Source organism: Mirounga angustirostris, unplaced genomic scaffold (genome assembly GCF_029215605.1).
Source record: "Mirounga angustirostris isolate CCGP_5_RB_7025 unplaced genomic scaffold, mMirAng1.0.hap1 SCAF_11, whole genome shotgun sequence".
NCBI classification, from domain to species: domain Eukaryota; kingdom Metazoa; phylum Chordata; class Mammalia; order Carnivora; family Phocidae; genus Mirounga; species Mirounga angustirostris.
The window spans coordinates 53,061,228-53,079,455 of record NW_026991719.1 but is presented as its reverse complement, the minus strand read 5'-3'; the positions used below and the strand labels follow the sequence as shown (position 1 = coordinate 53,079,455).

Genomic DNA, 18,228 nt, shown 5'->3' with positions numbered 1-18,228 from the left:
AAGGGGGAAATACCTAACCATCCAAGCCTCACTCCAAAAAATAGAAAAATCCCGAATTCACCAACTATCTCTACACCTTAAAGAACTAGAGAAAAAGCAACAAATGATGCCTAAGCCACACATTAGAAGATAAATAATTAATAATAGAGCATAGATCAATGAATTAGAAACCAGAAAAACAGTAGATCAGATCATGGAAACCAGAAGCTGGTTCTTTGAAAGAATTAATAAGATCAATAAACCACTGGCCAGACTTATCCAAAAGAAAAGAGAAAGGACCCAAATTACTGAAATGATGAACCAAAGGGGAGAGATCACGACTAACACCAATGAAATAGAAACAATTATTAGAAATTATTATCAACAACTATATGCCAATAAACTGAACAACCTGGAAAAAATGGGTGCCTTCCAGGAAACCTATAATCTACCAAGACTGAAACAGGAAGAAACTGACAACCTGAATAGACCAATAACCAGTTACAAGATTGAAGCAGTGAGCAAAACCTTCCAAAAAACAAGAGTCCAGGGCCTGACGCATTCCCTGGGGAATTCTACCAAACATTCAAAGAAGAAATAATGCCTATTCTACTGAAGCTGTTTCAAAAAATAGAAACAGAAGGAAAGCTTCTAGACTCTTCTGTGAGGCCAGCATTACTTTGATCCCAAACCAGGCAAAGACCCCATCAAAAAGGAGAATTTCAGACTGATATCCCTGATGAAAATGGATTCCAAAATCCTCAACAAAATCCTACCTAATAGGATCCAGCAGTATATTAAAAGGATCATCCACCACGACCAAGTGGGATTTTTCCCTGGGATGCAAGGGTGGTTCAACATTCACAAATCAATCAATGTGATAGAACACACTGATTATAGGAGAGAGAAGAATGATATGGGCCTCTTAATTGATGCAGAAAAAGCATCTGACAAAATACAGCATCCTTTCCTGATTAAAACTCTTCAGAATATAGGGATAGAGGGAACATTCCTCAATTTCATAAAATCCATCTATAGAAAACCCACAGCAAAAATAATTCTCAATGGGGAAAAGCTGAGAGCCTTTCCCTTAAGATCAGGAGCACAACAAGGATGCCCACTCTCGCCACTATTCTTCAACAGAGTAGTTAGAAGTCCTAGCAACAGCAATCAGACAACAAAAAGAAATAAAAAGTATTCAAATTGGCAAAGAGGAAGTCAAACTTTCTTTGCAGGTGACATACTTTATGTGGAAAACTCAAAAGACTCCACCCCCAAACCACTAGGACTCATACAGCAATTCAGTAATGTGGCAGGATACAAAATCAATGCACAGAAATCAGTTGCTTTCTTATACACTGACAATGTAACTGTAGAAAGAGAAATTAGAGAATCGATTCCATTTACAATAGCACTAAAAACCATAAGATACCTTGGAATAAAACTAACCAAAGAGGTAAAGGATCTATACCCCTATACTCTGGGAACTACAGAACACTCATGAAAGAAATTGAAGAAGACACAAAAAGATGGAAAAACAATCTATGCTCATGGATCAGAAGTATAAACATTGTTAAAATGTCTATGCTGCCCAGAGCAATCTATACTTTCAACGCCATCCCGATCAAAATTCCAATGACAATTTTGACATTTTTCAAAGTGCTGGAACAAACAATCCTAAAATTTGTATGGAATCAGAAAAGACCCCAAATCGCCAAGGAAATGTTGAAAAAGAAAAACAAAGCTGGGGGTATCACGTTGCCTGAATTCAAGCTATATTACAAAGCCGTGATCACCAAGATGGCATGGTACTGGCACAAAAACAGACATATAGGCCAATGGAAAAAAATAGAGAGCCCAGATATGGACCTTCACCTCTATGGTCAAATAATCTTCAACAAAGCAGGAGAAAATATTCAATGGAAATAAGACTCTCTTCAATAAACGGTGCTGGGAAAATTGGACAGCTATATACAGAAGAATGAAACTCGACCATTCTTTTACTCCATACACAAAGAAAACTCAAAATGGATGAAAGACCTCAATGTGAGACAGGAATCCATCAAAATCCTAGAGGAGAACATAGGCAGTAACCTCTTTGACATGGACCACAGCAACTTCTTTCAAGATACATCTCCAAAGGCAAGGGAAACAAAAGCGAAAATGAACTTTTGGGACTTAAGATAAAAACCTTCTGCACAACAAAGGAAACAGTCAACAAAACAAAGAGGCAACACACAGAATGGGAGAAGATTTTTGCAAATGACACTACAGACAAAGGGCTGATATCTAAGATCTATAGAGAACTTCTCAAACTCAACACCCAAAAAACAAGTAATCAAGTCAAAAAAGGGGCAGAAGACATGAACAGACACTTTTCAAAAGAAGACATACAGATGGCTAACAGACACATTGAAACATGTTCATCATCATTAGCCATCAGGGAAATTCAAATCAAAACCATATTGAGATACCACCTTACACCAGTTAGAAGGGCAAAAATTGACATGGCAAGAAACAACAAATGTTGGAGAGGTTGTGGAGAAAGGGGAACCCTCTTACACTGGTGGTGGGAATGCAAGTTAGTACATCCACTTTGAAAAACAGTGTGGAGGTGCCTCAAAAAACTAAAAATAGAGCTACCCTATGACCCAGGAATTGCACTACTGGGTATTTACCCCAAAGACACAGGTGCAATAAAAAGAAAGGTCATATGCACCCCAATGTTCATAGCAGCAATGTCCGCAATTGCCAAACTGTGGAAAGAGCCGAGATGCCCTTCAACAGATGAATGGATGATAAACAAGATGTGGTCCATATATACAATGGAATATTCGCCATCAGAAAGGATGAATACCCAACTTTTACATCAACATGGATGGGACTGGAGGAGATTATGCTAAGTGACTTAAGTCAAGCAGAGAAAGTCAATTATCATATGGTTTCACTTATTTGTGAAACATAAGGAATAGTATGGAGGACATTAGGAGAAGGAAGGGAAAAATGAAGGGGGGGGAATCAGAGGGGGAGACGAACCATGAGAGGCTATGGACTCTGAGAAACAAACTGAGGGTTTTAGAGGGAAGGGGGGTCGGGGGATGAGTTAGCCGGGTGATGGGTATTAAGGAGGGCACGTATTGCATGGAGCCATGATCACCAAGGGTGTTGGTCCATCACTGGGTGTTATTCAAAAATAAGAAATCATGGAACACTCCGTCAAAGTCTAATGATGTACTGTATGGTAACTAATGTAACATAATAAAATTAAATAAAAAAATAAAAATAAAAATGGGCAGAAGTCATGAATAGGCATTTTTCCAAAGAAGACATCTAGATAGCCAACAGACACAAGAAGAGATCCTCATTATCATTTATTAGGGAAATACAAATCAAGTCTAAAATGAGATAGCACTTCACACCAGTCAGATTGGCTAAATTCAACAACAGAGGAAATAGCAGGTGTTAGCAAGGATGTGAAGAATGTGGAATCCTCATACACTGTTGGTGGGAATCCAAACTGGTGCAGTCAGTCTGGAAAACTGGAAAACAGTATGGAGGTTCCTCAAAAAGTTAAAATAGGGGGCACATGTGTGGCTCAGTTGGATAAGCATCCAACTCTTGATTTTCACCCTGGTCATGATCTCAGGGTTGTGAGATCCAGCCCCATGTTGGGCTCTGGGTTGGGCATGGAGCCTGCTTAAGATTCTCTATCTCTCCTTCTGTCCCTCCCTCCCTCCCTCTTTAAAACAAAACAAAATTTAAAAAGTTAAAAATCGATCTACCCTATGATCCTGCAATTGCTCTATTATGTATTTACCCAAAGAATACAAAAACACTAATTCAAAGGGATACATGCACTCTGATGTTTATAGCAGTATTATCTACAATAGCCAGATTATGGAAATAGCCCAAATGTGTATCGCCTGATGAATGGATAAAGAAGATGCACACACACACACACACACGGAATATGACTCAGCCATAAAAAAGAGTGAAATCTTGTCATTTGCAAGGTCATGAATGGAGCTAGAGAGCATTATGGTACATTAAATAAATCATCCAGAGAAAGACAAATAGTATATTGTTTCACTCATGTGGAATTTAGAAACAAATGGGCAAAGGGACAAAAAGAGAGAGGCAAACCATGAAACAGACTCTTACCTGTGGAAAACAAACTGATGGCTCCCAGACGGGAGGTGTGTGGGGGGATGGGTTAAAAAGGTGATGGGGTTTATGAGTTTACTTGTCATGATGAGCACGGGGTGATGTATGGAAGTGTTGAATCACTGTAACGTACACCTGAAACTAACATTACACTGCATGTTAACTAACTGGAATTTATTTTTTTTAAGATTTTATTTATTTATTCATTTATTTATTTATTTATTTATTTATTTATTTGTCAGAGAGAGAGAGCACAAGCAGGGAGAGCAGCAGGCAGAGAGAGAAGCAGGCTCCCCATGGAGCAAGGAGCCCAATGCGGGACTCTGTCCCAGGACCCTGGGATCATGACCTGAGCCAAAGGGAGCCACTTAAGAGACTGAGCCACCCAGGCATCCCAATTAACTGGAATTTAAATAAAAACTTAAAAAAGTAAATCCGGCGCACCTGGGTTGCTCAGTTAGTGAAGCGTCTGCCTTTGGCTCAGGTCAAGATCCCATGGTTCTGGGATCAAGTCCCACATCAGACTCTCTGCTCAGTGGTTTGTCTGCTTCTCCCTCTGCCTCTGCCTGCTGCTCCCCTGCTTGTGCTTTCTCAGTCTAATAAAATAAAAATCTTTAAAAAAGAAATCTGGCATGTATAGATTATATTATGTGCATTTATAATATCTTTTATATTTTGTGGTGTCAACACTTTAAAATTACATATTTTACACTGATACGTAAGTGTCTCTTCCAAATTGCAAGCCCATACTCAAATTAAGTATAACCTCATATTCTTATAAGCACTCTAATTTCCACCTGGATGCCTTACAGATATCTCACATTCAAGATGTTATAAAACAACCTTATTATCTTCCCCCACTAAACAAATAAACAACAATACCCCTTGTTTTCTGTATTTACTTTCTTTGTGCGTGGTACCACTATCCAGGTACTTAATCCTAGAATCTGCTTGTTAACCTTAACCCAACCAACTCCCTCATCCCCTCGACTATCAATCACCATATCTTATTGATTCTTCCTAATGACTCTCAAACCCAAGTAATTCTCTCAGTCATCATTTTCTACCACCTTTAAGTCATTATCATCACTTGTATGGATTATTACAACAATTCTAACTGGATTTCCTGCTTCCAATGCATTCTTACTTTTCTTTTATTCATTTATTGACGATTTTATTGTTGGATCTTCCTTTTTACCCCAATCTCCACCATTCTTCTGAGTGACTTTAAAGTCTATGTCGATAACTCATCCAACACTCTAGTTTATCAGTTCCTTGATATCCTCAATTCCAGTGTCTTTCATCTCCATTTTATTTTACCCCTTAGCCAAACCCCAAACCTTTTCATCACCTGAAATTGCTCTACCTGTCAAAATTAAACCGCACTCGCTGTTTCCACTCCCACATCTTCCAATTACATTTTAGTCCATTCTAATCTGGCTTCTTTTCCACCAATTTATTAAAACAACCAGCCTCTCCTCTATTGCTATATCCAGTGGAAATTTTTCCATTCCTATTTAACCTCTCAGAAGCAGCTGAAACTGTTGATCTTTTCATCCTTAAAATGATCTTCTTCTTAACACCTTTGATATCACCTTCTCCTGGTTTTCCTTCTAATGTCTTGCTCACTTTTTCTCAGGCTTATTTTTCAATCACTACCTCCCTTAAACATTGGCCTTCCTTGGGGTCTTATCCCAGGATTCTTATGATCTCATTTAATGAACTCTTCTGTGGCAACTGTGTTCATTACTTTGCCTTCAATTACTACTTAAATATTGATGCCTTTCAAATCTATGCTATGAGATCAAAGCAAGTGCCCCCTTACTACCCATCACCTATTTAACCCATCTTTCTGCCCACCTCCCCTCTGGTAACCATCAGTTTGTTCTCTATAACTGAGAGCCTGTTTCTTGGTTTGCCTCTCTTTTTTTCCCCCTATGTTCATTTGTTTTATTTCTTCAATTCCACATGTGAGTGAAATCATATGGTGTTTGTCTTTCTCTGACTGACTCATTTTGCTTAGTATAATACCCTCTACCTCCATCCACATCATTGTAAATGACAAGACACAATTTTTTATGGCTGAGTAATATTCATTGTATATATACCACATCTTTATCCACTCATCAGTTGATGGACATTTGGGCTCTTTCCATAATTTTGTTATTGTTGACAATGCTACTATAAACATCCAGGTGTGTATATCCTTTTGAATTTGTATTTTTGTAACCATTGGGTAAATAGCTAGTAGTGCAATTGCTGGATTATAGGGTAGTTCCATTTTTAACTTTTTGAGGAACCACCATCCTGTTTTCCAGAGTAGCTGCATCACTTTGCATTCCCACCAACAGTCTAAGACTGCTCCCCTTTCTCTGCATCCTTGCCAACACCTGTTGTTTCTTCTGTTGTTAATTTTAGCCATTCTGACTGGTGTGAGGTGATATCTCAATGGAGTTGTGATTTATATTTCCCTGATGATGAGAGATGTTGATCATCTTTCCATGCGTCTGTTAGCCATCTGTATGTCTTCTTTGAAAAAGGGTCTATTCATGTCCTTTGCCCATTTATTAACTGGATTGTTTTAGGGTGTTGAGATAAGTTCTTCATATATTTTGCACACAAACCATTTATCAAATATGTCATTTGTAAATATCTTCTCCCATTCTGTAGGTTGACTTTTAGTTTGTGGATTGTTTCCTTCATTGTGCAGATTTTTATCTTGATGAAGTCCCAATAGTTTATTTTTGGTTTTGTTTCCCTTGCCTCAGGAGACATATCTAGTAAGAAGTTGCTAAGGGTGATGTCAAAGTTTTGAATGTTGCTGTCCGATTTTCCCATCACCATTTATGGATGAGACTGTCTTTTTTTCCATTGGATATTCTTTCCTGCCTTGTCAAAGATTAATTTACCATACAGTTAGGGATTCATTTCTGGCTTTTCTATTCTGTTCCATTGTTCTATGTGTCTGTTTTGTGCCAGTACCATAGCAACTTGTTCACATGTTCTTCCAATCAGTGAGCATGGGATGTTTTTCCATTTCTTTGTGTCATCTTCAATTTATTTCATCAGTGCTTTATAGTTTTCAGAGTACAGATCTTTTGCCTCTTTGGTTAGGTTTATTCCTAGGTATCTTATTTTTAGTGCAATAGTACATGGATTAATTCCTTGATTCCTCTTTCTACTGCTTCATTTTTGGTGTATAGAAATGCAACAGATTTCTGTGCATTGATTTTGTTTTCTGTGACTTTGATGAATTTGTGTATCAGTTCTAGCAAATTTTTGGTGGAGTATTTTGGGTTTTCTATAGAGTATCATGTGATCTGCAAATAGTGAAATTTTGACTTCTTCCTTGCTGATTTGGATGTCTTTTATTTTTTGTTGTTGTTGTCGTTGTTTGATTACTGAGGGTAAGACTTCCAGTACTATGTTAAGTAACAGTGATGAGAATGGACATCCCTGTCTTGTTCCTGACTATAGAGGAAAAGTTCTAAGTTTTTCCCCATTGAGCATATTAGCTGTGGGTTTTTTTGTACATGTCCTTTATTATGTTGAAGTATGTTCCCTGTAAACCTACTTTTTGAGGGTTTTTATCATGAATGGATGTATTACTTTGTCAAATACATTTTCTGTATCTATTGAGAGAATCATTTGTATCTTATCCTTTCTTTTATTAATGTGGAGTATCATGTTAATTGATTTGCAAATATTGAACCATACTTGCAGCCCAGGAATAAATCCCACTTGATCATGGCGAATGATTTATTTAATGTACTGTTGGATTTGTTCTGCTAGTATTTTATTGAGGATTTTTGCCAATATCAGGGATATTGGCCTATACTTTACTTTTTTGTGGATTCTTTTTCTAGTTTTGGTATTAGGTTAGTGCTGGCCTCATAGAAAGAATTTGGAAGTTTTCCCTCCATTTCTATTTTTGGAACAGTTTGAGAAGAATAGGTATTAACTTTTCTTTTTTTTTTTTTAAGATTTTATTTATTTGACAGAGCACAAGCAGAGGGACAGGGAGAAGCAGGCTCCCACTGAGCAGGGAGATGCGGGACTCGATCCCAGGACCCTGAGATCATGACCTGAGCTGAAGGCAGCCGCTTAACTGACTGAGCCACCCAGGCATCCCGGTATTAACTTTTCTTTAAATGTTTGGTAGAATTCACCTGTGAAGCCATCTGGCCCTGGACTTTTGTTTGTTGGGAGATTTTTTTAAAAAGAATTTATTTATTCATGAGAGGGAGAGAGAATTTGAGCAGGGAGAGATGGGGGGGAGAGGGAGAAAGAGTTTGAAGCAGACTTCTCACTGAGTGCAGAGCCTCACATGGGGCTCAATCTCACAGCTGAGAGATTATGACCTGAGCTGAAGTCAAGAGTTGGATGGTGAACCAACTGTGCTACCCAGGAGCTGTTTGTTGGGAGATTTTTGATTACTGATTCAATTTCATTGCTGGTTATTCTATTGTTGAATTTTCTATTTCTTCCTGTTTCAGTTTAGTAGTTTATATGTTTCTAGGAATTTACCTGTTTCTTCCAGGTTGTTCAATTTGTTCACGTATAGTTTTTTTTTTTATCATATTCTCTTATAATTGTTTGTATTTCTGTGGTGTTGGTTCTTATTTCTCCCCTATTTTTTTGTGATTTTATTTATTTGGCTCCTTTCTCTTTTCTTTTTGGTAAGTCTGGATAGAATTTTATCAATTTTATTAATTTTTTTCAATGAACCAGTTCCTGGTTTCATTGATCTGTCTTATTGTTTTTGTTTTTGTTTTGTTTGTCTCTGTATCATTTATTTCTGCTCTAATATTTATTATTTTCATTCTGCTGACTTTAGGCTTCATTTCTTATTCTTTCTGTAACTCCTCTAGATGTAACATTAGGTTGTTTATTTGAGATTTTTCTTGCTTTTTGAGACAGGCCTCTACTGCTATATATTTCCCCTTTAGGGCCAGTTTTGCTGCACCACAAAGTTTTTGGAGAATTGTGGTTTCATTTCCATTTGTTCCCATGTATTTTTTAAAATTTCTTCTTTGATATCATGGTGACCCATTCATTCTTTAGTAGCATGTTGTTTAACCTCCATGTATTTGTGACCTTTTCAATTTTTTTCTTGTGGTTGACTTCAAGTATCATAGAACTGTGATCCACAAATATGTATGGTATTGTCTCAATCTTTTTCTACAGTTTGAGGCCTGATTTGTGATCTAGTGCATGGTCTATTCTGGAGAATGTCCCATGTGCACTTGAAAAGAATGTGTATTTTGCTGTTTTAGGATGAAATGTTCTGAATATAAGTCCATCTGGTCCAGTATGTCATTCAAAGCCATTGTTTCCCTGTTGATTTTCTGCTTAGATGATCTGTCCATTGCTATAAGTTAAAGTCCCCTACTATTATTGTATTATTATCAATGCATTCCTTCATGTTTGTTATTGTTTAATATATTTGGGTGCACCCAAATTGGAGGCATAAATATTTACAATTGCTAGATCTTCTTGTTGGATAGTCCCCTTCTTCATCTCTTGTTACAGTCTTTGTTTTAAAGTCTAATTCTTTATGTATTGCTCCTCCAGATTTTTTTTTCTTAATCCATTCGCATGGTAAATGTTTCTCCATTCCCTCCCTTTCAATTTGCAGGTGTATTTAGGTCTAAAATGAGTGTAGGCAGCATATATATGGGTCTTGGTTTTTTATCCATTCTGACACCTTATGTCTTTTGACTGGACTGTTTAGTCCATTCACATTCAGAGTTATTACTGATAGAGATGTTTTTATGGCCATTTTATTACATCTTTTGTCAATTTTTTCTGGATATTTTCTCTGATCATTTATTTTCTTGTCACCTTTGTTCTTTTCTTCCCACCCAAAAGGTCCCCTTTAATATTTCTTGCAGGGCTGGCTTAGTGGTTACAGTCTTCTTTAGTTATTATTTGTCTGAAAACTCTTTATCTCTCCTTCTATTCTGAATGATAATATTGCTGTATAGAGTATTCTTGGCTGCAGATTTTTTTTTTCCATTCAGCACTTTGAATATATCATGTCCTTCTGGCTTGCCAACTTTCTGTGGAGAGATCTGTAGCTTAGATAGCTCTTCCCTTTTAAATTTTATTTTATTTTATTTATTTTATTTTTTTAAGATTTTATTTATTTATTTAAGAGAGAGAGAGTGAGAGAGAGCATGAGAGGGGAGAGGGTCAGAGGAAGAAGCAGACTCCCCACCGAGTGGGGAGCCTGATGTGGGACTCGATCCTGGGACTCCAGGATCATGACCTGAGCCGAAGGCAGTCGCTTAACCAACTGAGCCACCCAGGCGCCCCATATAGCTCTTCCCTTTTAAGTTAGGGACTTCCTTTGTCTTTCTGCTGTTAGGACTTTTTTCTGTATCACTATATTTTTCAAATTTAATTACAATGTGTTTTGGTATTGGCCTACTTTTGTTTATTTTAATGGAAGTTCTCTGTGCTTCTTGGATTTGGCTGTCTCCTTCCCCAGATTAGGGAAGTTTTCAGCTATAATTTCCTCAAATAAATTTTCTGCCCTCTTTCCTCTCTCTTCTTCTTCTTCTTCTTCTGGGGTTCCTGTGTTATAAATGTTATTATGTTTGATGGCATCACTGACTGTAAGTCTATTCTCTCTCTGTTTTTAAAAGATTTTATTTATTTATTCATGAGAGACAGAGAGAGAGAGGCAGAGGGAGAAGCAGGTTCCCAAGGAGCAGGGAGCCCGATGCAGGACTCGATCCCAGGACCCTGGGATCATGACCTGAGCCAAAGGCAGACGCTTAACCATCTGAGCCACCCAGGTGCCCCTGTAAGTCTATTCTCATGTTCCATAATTCTTCTTTCTCTCTTTTGTTTAGCTTCATTATTCTCCATTATTTTATCTTCAATATCACTCATTTGTTCCTTTGCTGCTTCTATCCTTATGTTCATTACATACAGTCAGTCTGTTTTTCATTTCATTCATTTCATTATTTTGTGTTTTTCATTTCTGACTGATTCTTTGTTAACTCTTTTATCTCTGCATTAAGGGTCCCCTAAAGTCTTCCATTCTTTTCTCAAATCCAGTGAGTATCCTTGCCATTGTTGCTTTAAATTTTCCAGCAGGCATGTCACTTACATCGGTTTTGATTATATCTCTGGCCATGACCCTATCTTGTTTCATTTGGGATGAATTCCCCCATCTTGGCATTTTGTCTAAGTCACTATCTTCCGTGTGTTAGAAAATCCTGTTATGTTCCCTATTCCTGAGACAAATGGCTTTATAAAGAAGAGGTCATGGGCGCCTGGGTGGCTCAGTTGGTTAAGCGACTGCCTTCGGCTCAGGTCATGATCCTGGAGTCCCGGGATCGAGTCCCGCATCGGGCTCCCTGCTCGGCAGTGAGTCTGCTTCTCCCTCTGACCCTCCTCCTTCTCATGCTCTCTATCTCATTCTCTCTCTCAAATAAATAAATAAAATCTTTTAAAAAAAAAAAAAAGAAGAGGTCATATAGTGTCCAGGGCCTGACACTTCAGGGAGTGTCTCTGATGTGTGTTGTGCGCACTCTGCTGTTGTGTTTTGGCTGCTCTATTCTTCAGGCCAGTCCTCTACAGAGGCTCTCCTTGCCTGCATATGACAGCATTTGGACCTTGGCCAGAATGTGGTGAGTTTTATCTAGATGTACACTAGTCCACTTGTTAAATGAGACCTGATGCTTCTTCCACCAGAACTGAAGCTTTGCAAAAATCTCTGTTTGGGATACGTGGTGTGGGTGGGGATTTCTGCTGGTCTGGGGAAGGGGCCCACTCCACTGGGAGTTAGTCAAGTTTGACCAAGAAGGGCAGTACTGGTAGAGTGCATATTTGTGGGACTTGATGTAAGCAGGTTAGGCAGCCAGTGTCAGTGCTGTGCAATGTGCAGATACTAGTGCAGGTGGTTCTGTGCTTATGTTGAGGGGTGGGGTAAGGCAATGGCAACAGTCAGTTCCTTTGTCCCAGCAGGGGGGTTTTCTTGCTTGCTGCTTTCAGGAAATCACTTCCAGAAGAGCAAATAATCTCCCCCTGTGCATCCCAGGTGTTTTTCAGATCACTGTTTTCATGCTGTCTCTGGGTTGTTGTCCTGCCTTCTCTCTAGGAGCAGCTCAGTGCCTTCCAGGCTCTATTCCTGCCAAGCCTGCTGACTTTTAAAACTCCAAACTTTAGGAACATGGCGTGTGGGTGGGGGCCTTCACTGGTCTTCTTGGGAGGGTCTTGCTGTGCTGGGACTGATGCAGGTTTATCCAAGACAGGTAGTTGCACCAAAGCACAGGGGCATGGGACTTGGAGCAAGCAGGCTAAGCAGTGTATGTTGGACCAAAGTGCCCTTGGCAGGTGGCTCTGTGCCTATATGAAGGGACAAGGGAGTGATATGGCACCCAGTGGCTCTTTTGTCCCCAAAGAGGCATCTTTGTGAAGACCACCTCTCACAGATGTGCTCCAAGAAGAGCAAATAATCTTTCCCCTGCATGCCTGAGGTGCCTGCTGACCTTTAAAACTCCAGTCTCCAAGCCCTGTTTGTTGCAAAAACACATGAAAATCAGCCCCTCTCTTTTTTCCAGCCAATGGCTTTGGGGGATGTGTTCTCCTTTTGCATTACCCTGTGTGCTCCACTCTCATGTGCCTTTCTCTGTGACCAGGGCTCCTTCCCCTCTGCAGAATACATGATCCATATCTCCCCCAAACTGTATCTCTGTACTTCTTGTCTTCTTCAATGAGGCCTCTTCTCCCCCTCTATTTGTGGAATTTGTCCTGTCTATCCTCAGAATGATCCAACAATTATCTGGTTTTGGTCAAGGGACAAGAAGAGACTTGGGTCCTCCTACTATGCTACCATCCTAGCTGTCCTCTTAGGTACCCTTTGCTATACATTTCTGGCATATTTTAAGAGCTCCTATTAACACATAAGACACTGCATTACAATTACAAGTTTACTTGTCTCTCTATCATAATCACTTCTTTTTAAAAGTAGGAACATGTATTATTTTCCACTACATCCATAACTTCTAAAATTGTCTCTGGGACACCTGGGTGGCTCAGTCGGTTGAGTGTCTGCCTTTGGCTCAGGTCATGATCCCAGGGTTCTGGGATTGAGCCCCACACCAGGCTCCCTGCTCAGCGGGGAGTCTGCTTCTCCCTCTGCCCCTCTTCCTGCTCCTTCTCTCTCTCTCTAACTCTCTCTCTCTCAAATAAATAAATAAAATCTTAAAAAAAATAAAATGAAATTGTGTCTTCACCAACTAGGCTGCCAGTAAGCATTTATTCAATGAATAAATGAATGGAAGACAATGTGGTCAAGATTATGTCCACCCTACATTTTAGTATTAAAAATTTAGTATATGACCAGGGTTAAAATTTAGTCTATAATAAGAAGGCAATAACCTTATCAATGACTGAGCTTAAGGATCAGTTTGTGGTGTGGGACAGGTCACTCTCTAGCCATGATTAGAAACTCAGACTATAGCCAAGATTAATTTCAGATCTAGAGAGAGTTAGAAGCTTAATCTGTATTCAGGGTAAAGTCCAGTACAAGGCTCCATGTGTGGCCAGTATTAAGGATGTCTGGTCAAACTAAAGACCTAAGATATGTACCCTGTTCTGAGATTGAAAATGAGTATTTCATAGAGACCTATTCAGGCTGTGACTTTGTCCTGGTTAATATTCTTATTTAAGTTCTCGAAGAGCAATTAAAAAAAAAAAAAGAAAGAAAGAAAGGAGCAAGCCACGGAGCTGAAGCCAAAGTGCTATACAACCTTCATCCCTTCAACTATGTGGTCCCACTTACCAGGTGCAGCAGCCAGTGGCCAACCAGTGCTTGATTCTAGCACTCCATGGGCATGCACAGAGTAGGGGCGGCTGGCATTATTCTTGAACACCACAGTTAGGATATCACCAACCTCTCCTCTGAGAAGTGGACCTAATATAAGCAAAAGAAGGGGAAGTCTCATTAGTGGAGTAGTGGAACAAGGATACTAAAGGCATTGAAGAAAAGGACATACACACGAGCTCCCTAGAATTAGGGGTTTCAGTCATTAAAATTAAAATCATGACTAGTTCCATTTTTTTTTTAATTCAGAAGCCCATAAACTGATACTGGCACCTACAGGATGAGGATACTTCAACAAGAAGATTGTACCTCCAATTATCCCTATTTTCCCACACCAAATCCTTATCATATATCTATTTATCTATCTATCATCTGTCTATCTATCTATCTATCTATCTATCTATCTATCTATCTATCTATCATCTATCTATATCTAGTATCACACGGATCTAGATAATTAAGGCTCTGTGGAATCACTGTCAGTAAGGACAGAGTTTGGCACGGAGTTAAAAAAACCAACAAAAAAACAAAACAAAAAACAAAAAAAACCTGATGGGCCCCTGGAAGGGCCAATGGGTTTCTTCTGTGTGAGGACAAGAATGAGGAAACTCACTGGCCCCTACAAAAGTGAAGAAACTGCATCAATAATTAAACTGGGGTGCAAGGGTAATACTTATTCCCTGTACAGTGTTCTTATTCTTTGATGTTCTTAAGTTCCCTGCCTTTAGTATTTTTAAAAAATCTCTCACTGTCAGAGATCCCTAGAGAGATTTCTGGAAAAATATGGCTCATGTTGCAGCAGAATTCATAAGTCCCCCCACTTTGATTGCTTATTTTTATGGCCAAATTTTAATTTATGACTATAATTCCATTATATCATAAGGAAACACTAATAGAAAGAAATGAAGAAGACTTCCTGATATGACATAACCTTCCTAGGAGCAGCATAAACGTCTAGACCTTAGGAGGAACTCACTTACCTAATATTCCCAAGTGTTCCTCTGGTCCAGTCCTTGGCCGAGGGATCTTGAATGTACCATCAATGTATTCTCTGAATACAGCTTTCTTGTATCTGGAACCCAGGAGCCCATTCTGGTTGCTCAGGAAGATGTGACCATAACTAGAGGAATCCAAAGAGTGGTATCAGCACCTGGCCTTGACCCCTCATTTTCAGGTATGACAAAGCTAAGTCAGACCCAACATCATATCACAGATAGAAGAAAGAGAAGACATGTTCCTTCTAATGTCAGATTTTCCACGTTGGCTGTATAACTGCAATAAAGATGCCAGATTTAAATATCTATTTATGTCCTTGTTTATCATAATCCAGATTGTAATTTGTAAAATAATTACAATGACAAGAACACTGGAAGAAGAATCAGAAACTCTGGGCTTTAGCTCTATTCTTAGTGTTGTCTCAGATGGAATTATTTTGACAAAAGGACAAGGTACAGGGTGGAAGGAGAGCACTAACTGCTGCTGCTGATGGAGAGCAAGTAATAGGAAGAGGTAAGGAGGAAATGGAATTTTACAAATTCCCCCTTATGGGATGCTTTCCTGTTTACAAAGAACCGTATTATTTGTTTTATCATTTGACATTTCCAATAGGCTAATGAGATAGGTAGAAGGAGAATCAGTGGTCCAGAAGTGACAGAACTTATCTTCATCGATACTGTCAGCCAGAAAGGGAGCTAGCACTTGGATACAACTCTGCTGCTTCTTCCTTATTTCCTTCTAGTCAAGTTCTTTCAACTATACCACATCACTTTATTTATTTTTTATTTAAATTCAATTAGCCAACATATAGTACATCCTTAGTTTCAGATGTAGAGTTCAATAATTCATCATATACCACATCACTTTAATGATGAACAAACTAAGTCCCAGGGAAGAGAATTCACTTTCTCTAGGTTTCAGAAGAAGTTAGCAAGAAGACTTCAACATTCAACAATCAACATAAAAGACAGGAATTGCTAAAGAGTTGTGAGAGTACCAAAAATAAATTGTAGTGGAAATTGCTAAACTGTACTTCAGTTTCCATTCTCCTCCCCTTCCTTTTTAGTAATAGAATCACCTATATTTTATCTGAGTACATGACCACATAACCATGTAATATAGATTATATTTTCCAGGCTTTATTTTTTAGTATGGTTGACATACAATGCTACATTAGCTTCATATGTACAACACAATGATTTGATAAATGTATACATTTGTGCTATGTTCACCACAAGTGTAGCTACCATCTGCCCCAATACATCTTTATTACAAAATCATTGACTACATTCCTTATGCTGTGCCTTATTTCCATGACTTATTTATTGCATAACTGGAAGCTTGTATATCCCATTCTACTTCATTCATTTTGCCCCACCCACTAACCTCTCCAAGTCCTAGACTTTCTTGCAGCTAGGTACGGCCACGTTAATAAGTTTAGGATGATGGGTTATGAAAGAAAGTGATGTATGTAACTTTTAGGTCATTACCTTACAGATACTGCTGCTTGCCCTGGACTGCTCTCCCCTTTCGTGATTGCTGGGAATGACTACAACCAGCATAGGCATCTTAGTTTCCAAGATGAAAGAAAGTATTATGGATGATTAGTTTACCTACAGGCCCTGGGCAGCTCATATTTATACTATTATTTGAGCAAGAAATAAAATTCTAACTCACTCAAACTATTCTATGTTGGATTTTTTCTGCTATACAGCTTAGCCTGTACCTTAGTGACATTTTGTCAAGTGACAGGTAAGCTTGGGGTGTTCAGTCTTTTGAGTAAGACCTCTATAAAATCTAAATTTTGCTGTAGATGCTACCAGCAACCAGAGGAAAAGAGGCAAAGATTAAGAGCATGAAGTTATGGATAAGGTCTTTTACTTCAGACCCACAGTATAGTAATATAGAAGAAGCACTGAGTTCCAGCTTATCTGCATCCTAGCACCTGTTCCAGATTTGCTGGTATCTTATCAGGTTACTTTAGATAAGTGTCTCCTTTTCTCAGTATTTCAGTATCTTCCTCATCCGCAAAATGGTCCAGAGTCTCTGAAAGTGTGATCTCTTATTTTCTGAAACCTTACCTGTCCTTCTCAGACTGGTTGTGCCATTCCAGTTCCCAGCTCCTGTCAGGGCAATAGTCCCACTCCACCTCTTCTGCCATGATGTAGTAGATTCTTGCAGCCTGGTATCGTTGGTGATCATTAGCTTGATGGCCAGGACACTGGGAGACATTATAGACTGCTTTCATCCCTGATTCTCTATGGCTGCCTGCCTGGCAGTAAATTTCAAATATCCCTAAGGAAGGAACAAAGAGCAAAACCTGAATCTGAATATCCCTGTGTAGCACCTGGGGGATTTCCTGCCTCTTTCTAGGCATACTGTAGAGAGTGGGTAGTTTCAGATAAGGTTCTATGCTTTGGATAAAAGATTATTACAAGTTTATTGAGAGCAGTGAGCACAGAGGTTAATAGTTCTGGCTCCAAAGCTACATTGTTTAGGTTTAAAACTAAACTCTGCCATTAGGAAGGCCAACTCCTCCCTGTTAACCCAAGGCTTTCCCAGTTTTATCACTGGAAGTCCCATATCCCTGTGGAAACTGCTCAGTTCTGAGCAAACTGGGATAGTTGGTCACCCTACCTGACAACTTGTTAGCTATATGAACTTGAAGTAATTTTTAAGCCTCTGTATGTTTCAGTTCCCTCATGGTACAATGGGGATCATTTTACTTATTTCACTGGGTTGTTTTAGAATTAAGCACAATAATATGTACACATTGCTTAGCATATTGCATAGAAAATTTTAATAAATAAAGTTATAAATAAGTAAATGGATCTGTAATAATTATTATTCCAAAAAATGCATTGGCCAGTTTTCTCTCTTTTTTACAAAGTACCAAAGAAATAAAGGTGTGGTTAAATAGATTAAAAAAAAAAAAAAAAAACAAAAAAACAACTTCTTGACTATCGGGATGCTTATATCAGAGGGCTTTGGAGTGGCTTTCCTTCAGTTTTTACAATAAAATGTTTGGATATCAGTCTTAAATATCAGGGTTGTGGAGCTGCCTAGAAATGCCTAGAGCCTCGGGTTTCTATGTCAAGGACATTAAGGCTCATAGAATGTTGATCAGGAGAAGTTGACTTTCTTAGAACATTTATTTTCATCATTCCTTCACTTGCTGCCCACTGCCTATACCATCACTACAAACTCTTTTTTCCTGGCTTTAAAGGCCTCTGTGAACTAGCTTCAAA

At 38.7% G+C, this 18,228-nt stretch overlaps 1 protein-coding gene across 6 annotated transcripts in view; it reads right to left on the bottom strand.

Annotated features, from left to right (window-relative positions):
- HEPH (hephaestin) overlaps positions 1–18,228 on the bottom strand; it is a 79,927-nt gene that overhangs the window by 25,833 nt on the left and 35,866 nt on the right. For all 6 annotated transcript variants that reach the window (XM_045894510.2, XM_045894436.2, XM_045894590.2 and 3 more), the window contains 3 exons: positions 17,062–17,275; positions 14,965–15,104; positions 13,943–14,074 (listed from right to left, as the gene is read on the bottom strand). In XM_045894510.2, the coding sequence (XP_045750466.2) occupies positions 13,943–14,074; positions 14,965–15,104; positions 17,062–17,275 (486 nt within the window). The remainder of the gene's footprint in view (positions 1–13,942; positions 14,075–14,964; positions 15,105–17,061; positions 17,276–18,228) is intronic.